Source organism: Musca domestica, unplaced genomic scaffold (assembly GCF_030504385.1).
Source record: "Musca domestica strain aabys unplaced genomic scaffold, Musca_domestica.polishedcontigs.V.1.1 24, whole genome shotgun sequence".
NCBI classification, from domain to species: domain Eukaryota; kingdom Metazoa; phylum Arthropoda; class Insecta; order Diptera; family Muscidae; genus Musca; species Musca domestica.
In genome coordinates, this window is record NW_026712272.1 from 5,378,769 (window position 1) to 5,385,327 (window position 6,559).

The window sequence follows — 6,559 nt, forward strand, 5'->3', positions numbered from 1 at the left end:
CAATTGCTTACTTGTTTTTTTCTAAATATTTAAATAAATTACATCATTTCGCCTTTCTCGCCTCGAGTTCTAATCGAATTGAAATGCGGAATATGGAAATTATTTGCCTATCAAATAAAACTATTCGTGTTTTTTTTTTCAATTTGAATACAACAAATCAAGGTTATCCCATGCTAAAACTATTCCTTACCCTATCACAAGATATGTTTGTGGTTTGATGGCACCACTTCGAACCGCAACAGATTCCGATGTGTTTGTTAATTGTTTTTATAAATCGAATCAATTGATGTTAATTGAAATGAATTGTAAACGAAAGTTTGAACATTGAATTCAATTTTTTTCACATTTCAGTAGCTCTTTTAGAATCATGGAAGTCTGAGGAAGGAAAAAAAATAGGGCAGCGCATGAAAATACTCAGCTAAAAGGGATTTTAAAGTGAAATTTCAAAAAAAAATAAAAAAGAAATAAAAAAAATATGTCACAATCGAACGGTACCAGGAGGGTTTCTCCCAATCAAACCCCCAAAATGGGCCAACACAACATGGCCTATGTCCGGGAGACAAATGAGGCCAATCACAAGGAGGTCGCAAATCAATTTCACATTCCAACCGCCACAGAGACAACTCAATCTCCTTCCTCCTCAGCAACACCACCCTCGGATATAATTGGCCAAATTATTGGCGACTTTGGAGTCTGGCAACTACGCACCGTGCTCATAATATTCCTCTGCAAAATACCAGCCTCATGGTTTATGGCCTGTATAATTTTCACCGCTCCCGAGCTATATCCTCAAACCGAGTTCGAATGTGATCCCACGGCGTTGACAGCAAATCAAACCATCACACCCAATCAGTGTTACATCGAAGATCCGCAGACCTCAAATCGGCAAGAATGCACCCAATTCCTGTACAATTTTGATTTTCAATCTTTGATTATGGAATTTGATTTGGTTTGCCTGCGTGATATTTTTGTGGCATGGACCCAGTATTGGCATTTGTTTGGTGTCCTGGTGGGTGGTGTGGTGGCCACAAAAATGATGTTGTTGTAAGTAATTTAGGAAAACAAATGTTAAATTTCAATTAATTGATTGTTGTTGTTGTGCGACACTTTTTTCCCCGTAGTGTCAGTCCCCGCAATGTGTACTTTATTGGACAAATGGCCCAAATCGTTTGCGGTGTTGTAACCGGATATGCCCGAGACTTTAGCCTGCACTGTGCCTTTCGTTGTCTGTCAGCCGTTTGCTGTGCCATCATGTTTACCTCGGGACAAGCCATATGTAAGTAGCAACAGAAGATAGAGGAGGGGTGGGTGGGAAAATAAATTTATTTTGTTTTAAACCTCAAGCGGGACATCAAAGGGTTTTTTGTGGTCCTTTTTTAAGAAAATATTAAAAACTTCCTTTAAATAGGGTCATAGCAAGTCAAAATATTCTACAAAATCATTTGTCATATAATTCTATTATGGGTCCCAGATGATGTCAAAAGTCTAAATCTTACCCAAACACCAGGAATTTTAAATATTCAAAAGCCATTTAAGGGTTAAAACCGTACTTCATGGGAGTTTATGCAAAATTCTACTTCAAAGCAAGATTTTTGAGAGATGACGTCAAAGACAAAAATATTCTTCATTAAATTTCACTATAAGTCACAGAAGAAAAGAACTCTGTATTTCCATTACAGGGTGAGATAAAAAAAACGGCAACAAAGTCAAACGCCATAATTTTTACATTTTTTTGTTTTCTTTGAATGAAAGCAAAAAAATTCGGAAATTGCATCAAATTTTAGAATAAGTTTAGAATTGTTCCTAATTGGTCACCTTTGGCACAAATTATGGCCTTCAAACGGTCAATGAAACCGTCACACGCTACCCGAATGTTGTTCGGCGGTATTTTGGCCCATTCCCGTCGATGCGCTTGCTTGAGGTGATCGACATTTTGCTATTTTTTAGTGCCAACCTTGCTTTCCAAAATACTCCAGACACAATAGTCCAACGGATTGGTATCCGGAGATTTTGGTGGCCATTGTGGGCTGCAAATGAAGCGAGGAACCTCATTTTGTAACCATTCTTGGGTGGCGTGTGCTAAGTGCGATGGTGCTGAGTCCTGTTGGAATGTTCAAGGTCTGCGGCCAAAATGTTTGCATGCCCAAGGCTTTATTAATACACCCTCTAGAATATTTTCGCAATAATATTCAGCATTTATTCTGATGCCACGGTCAATTAATACAAGCGGAGGGCCATCATCGGCTGTTATGGCGGCCTACACCATCACCATGGCCGGCGCTTAGGTTCTGGTGGCCAACCGAAGGTGCACATTTTCAGCTGACCTCTTTGGCAAGTAAACACGATCATTTTGTTTGTTTACAAACTGCTGGACAGCGAAAGTTCTCTCATCGGAGAAAACCAAATTCGGCAGTTCACCACTTTCGGCTAAGCGAAGCAACTCTTTAGCTCTTTTGAGTCTATTTTCTTTCTGTAGCGGTGTGAGTTCTTGCACTTTCAATGGCTTTGCCTCGACCCCATTTTTCAATATTTGCCGAACGGAATATTGCGATATGTTCAGCTCACGAGCCATTTTTCGGCCACTTCGGCGCGACTTTTGATGAAGTCGCTTCTTTACTTTTCGAACCATTTCTGCTGATGTTAATGTTTTATTCCGTCCACTTCCTTGACGTCGAGCTACGCTACCACTATCACGGTAACGAGCGATAGTACGAGACACAAAAGATTTATTCACATTTAAATGCTGGAGTTCTCTAACGATAGCCACTTGTGGATTTCCAGCCAAATATAAAGAGCTCACGCTTGAATTCCATCACGAATAATTTTTTTTCTGGAAAATTCTCACCAAAATGCTTGTATACGCTTCTAACCAATATAATGAGCTGTCGCTGACATGACAGCAATCTGAAGTTGGTTGCAGTTTTTTCATCTCACCCTGTATAGTAGAATTTAATAACAAATCGTTTTGTTGAATATTTGTAGTTGCTACGATCCCGTTTTAAGGGAGTTTTTAATTATATTTTGAAATAAGGACCAAAAAGTCCCATTTAGTGACTTGCTTGGGGGTAAAAATTCTTGAAAAAAATAAACCCCGTATTGGTATCAGTAATAATGTCAAAGACACTATATACCTGAAATTCAAGGATCGCAAGGAATCTTTATCCGAAAATTCCCAAAAATGTGGAAAAGGGGGAACTTACACCCTCCAGTTAGTTTATTTTGCTTTGTAGACTACCCAAACTCCGATAACCATGTCTTCTATGTTTGGATTTTCTTTTCTAATCTTCTGGTTTTTCCGTTGATTTGTTGTTGTTTTCTTAAAAAAAAATATAACTTTTCTCTGGTTTTTGTTAATTGAGAAAGTTTCGATTTTTTATTTGATTTATATGACCACAACCAAGGCTTTCTCCGTAGCATTGCTTAGGGACATTTTTGAAGTAGTATGGCTATAATTAGTAGTAATAGCATCAATTGGTATTTTAGTTCCTTTATGGGAATTATTTAATGAAAACACAAAAGCGCCTAAAAGTATGCTTTGAAAGTTGTTTCCCCAACCAAAGGGGTTTCTTGCTCTTTTTATACCCTACACCACAAGGTGGTCAGGGTATTATGTCTTTGTGCATTTGTTTAAAACAGGCAAAAGAAAATGAGATAGACCCATAGTTCCTTTTGATGATGTGCATAGAAAAACATTCTGAGCCAATTAATGCATGTCCGTCCGTCCGTCTGTCCATGTATTTTTGTAAACAAAGTACAGTTCGCATTTATTGTCCTATCCAGATGAAATTTTGCACAAATCATTTGTTTGGCCCAAGGACGAACCCTCTTGAAATTGGAGATAATCGGTAAAAATTTAGATATAGCTCCCATATATATCTTCGTCCGATTTGCTTTTTATTGTGCACCAAACGTGTAATATCAGCCCGAATAGTATAGTAATAATAGTAATTTTGCACATACAACCAAATTAGGCCTGAAAATAAGTATGCCAAATTTGATCGAAATCGGTTCAGATATAGCTATAGCTCCCATATATATTGTTCATCCGATTTGTTATTTTTGTCCTCCGCAGCCGTAATATGCACTCTGTAACAACAATATTTGGGGAAATATATCAAATACAGCTCAGAAATATCTTTGCCAAATTTTATCGAGATCGGTTCAGATTTGGATATAGTTCCCATATATATTTTTATCCGATTTCAAATTAATTTCGCACCAAATGGGCAATACAAGTCCGAATTTAAAAGATACAAATGCTTCGGCATATTTAGTCCTTTGAATTTTAATTTATAACTATAATCATTGCGTGTATGATTGAATTCTCTCATAAAAACTTTTAATTACTAAGTGGAGCTCAACTAAATTAGCAAAGTGGTGTAGGGTATCATAAAATCGGCCCCGCCCGACTTTAGGACTTTCTTTACTGGTTGCTATTTGACATTGGTATAATTAGTGGTAATTGCATCAATTGGGATTTTAGTTCCTTTACAGGAATTATTCAATGAAAACGCAAAAGCGCCTAAAACTATGCTTTGAAAGTTGTTTCCCCAACAAATGGGGTTTCTTTCTCTTTGTTTGATTGAAAATGTTTTTATTTTCTTTTCTCCTTTCCAGTTGCTGACATTACCTCGGGCATCTATCGCATTGGTGCCATAATACTCTACGACACCTTTTGGTCGCTGGGTGTCATCTTCCTACCCTCACTGAGTGCTTTCTTCAACAGTTGGACTCACATCTATTTGGGTATTACATTTCCCACCTTATTCCTAACACTACTACTTCAATGGACACCAGAATCTCCTAGGTGGTTGTTGAAAAATGGCTGTGACAAAGATGTGGACCGAGTAGAGGCTATCGTCCGGGAGGGAGCTAGCATTAATGATCGCCTGTGTAAAATTCCACCTGACTTCCATCAACAGCTAAGGAATTTGAGAGAAAAAATGCGTTCTGCCCCAGCACCCGCTAAGTGGTTGGAATTGTGGAAGGGTCCAAGGGCCAAGGTACACATGATTGCTGCGCATTTGGCACTGTCGGCTTTTATCATCAATTTCATGGGTATGCTGCTGAATATTCGTTCCTTTGGTCGGGATTATTTGGTGCCCAACACTGTGGCAATGGGTGAGTTTGGGAAAGGAATCGGAAATTTCTTAGGATTCAAAATTGTATTTGGGTATTTTAGGTTTCTCGGAAATCTTTGGCTGTTTCCTGGCTTTGCATTTCACCCTGAAACACAACAAATGGAAATGGCAGTGGGCTGGAGGTTTCAATATTGTGGCTGGCCTGATTGGATGCCTGGGATGGCTGTTTAGTCGAACGGAAAGTAAGTAAACATTTTTCCACGTCTTGAAGGACAACAGATATTAGGACCTCGGGAGGGTCTTTGAAGAAAAAAAGGCCTTTGGAAAGGCTTCCTAAACATCGAACAGCCCGCTAGAGGATCTTTGATGAATAGAAGACCTCTGGAAAGTCTTTTTCATGTGGAAGGCTTCCGGAAGGCCTTCTAGACATAAAAGACCCCTAGAAGGTCTCCCAAATACCCACAACTTCAAGATTACTTATCAAATTTTTTTATTCTCTATTTTCAGTGAATCCCGAACTGAAAGTCACCCTGTGGATGATAATTGCCACCATACCCAAAATGGGTGTCTCCTGTGCCCAGTCCATGATTTTGGCCTGTATGGCTGAAGTTATGCCGGCAAATAAGAAGGTACCATATGTTTTCTCCGTGGTTACCTGGGCTCGCGTCTGGCTACTCTCGGCACCTTTTATAAATGTCCTAAAGAAAATCGATGTTGCTCTCTCCCTGAGCTCCTATTGTGCTCTGAGTATATTTGGTGGTATTTGTACCTGTCTAATGTTAACACCACGCAGCACCAATGCAACGCCACAAAATCAGGATCAGGATCCAGCGGCGGCAAAGAAAGATATATCTCCCCTAACGAAACCTGTCTTTACCGTGGATATCAGTAATACTCAGCTGTAGGATATACGAAGAGATGGAAGGGAGGAATAAAGGCAGTGCCTAATCGGATCCTAAATGAAATTTTCTAGCACAAAATAAGTAGTTAAAATAGTCTGTAAGATGAAAGTGATAGAAAAGTTGTTACCGAAGTGTACTTAAAACTCGGAAGAGTATTGTTGTTGCAGTTTTTTCCCTTGTATATAAGTATTTTTTACAATGAATATACATTTTTATTGAATGTGATGAAATATACAATATCGAATATAAACAATTGAATTTTTTCCTGGTGTCCATAGAAATTTTGATTTACAAGAGTTCACGCAAGGTCCATGCAAAATATGAGGGGGCAAGTTCTTCCCTCTTCCTCACTTTTGGAAATTCTCAGATTAAAAGTCCACGGAATCCGTGCATTTCAGGTATATAGTGTCTTCGGCTACATTGTGGATAAAAATCGAGGACATTTTGGTCGACAATTTGAGGGTTAAAATTGTGACCAAAATTTTTCAAATGGGTCTTCTTGGTCCTTTTTTCAAAATGTGGTAAGAACTCCCTTTAAATGGGATGGTAGCAAGTTAAAATATTCTACAAAATTAT

The 6,559-nt window shown here is 38.6% G+C and overlaps 1 protein-coding gene across 1 annotated transcript; it reads left to right on the plus strand.

The window, feature by feature from the left end:
• Positions 1-351: 351 nt before the first annotated feature.
• On the plus strand, positions 352-6,236 carry LOC101899861 (solute carrier family 22 member 3). The gene is made up of 5 exons (XM_005182936.4): positions 352-1,044; positions 1,122-1,276; positions 4,618-5,121; positions 5,183-5,323; positions 5,589-6,236. Exons 1-5 carry the CDS (start codon positions 476-478, stop codon positions 5,984-5,986), a joined length of 1,767 nt encoding a protein of 588 aa, XP_005182993.1. The 5' UTR covers positions 352-475; the 3' UTR covers positions 5,987-6,236.
• The last annotated feature ends 323 nt before the right edge of the window (positions 6,237-6,559 follow it).

What these genes read in the sequence shown, in the direction of transcription:
- LOC101899861 (XM_005182936.4), top strand. Translation starts at nt 476, where the DNA reads ATGTCACAATCGAACGGTACCAGGAGGGTTTCTCCCAATCAAACCCCC. An exon ending in TACCTCGGGACAAGCCATAT is followed by an intron (nt 1,277 to 4,617) that starts GTAAGTAGCAAC and finishes TCTCCTTTCCAG; the next exon opens with TTGCTGACATTACCTCGGGC. An exon ending in GCCCAACACTGTGGCAATGG is followed by an intron (nt 5,122 to 5,182) that starts GTGAGTTTGGGA and finishes TGGGTATTTTAG; the next exon opens with GTTTCTCGGAAATCTTTGGC.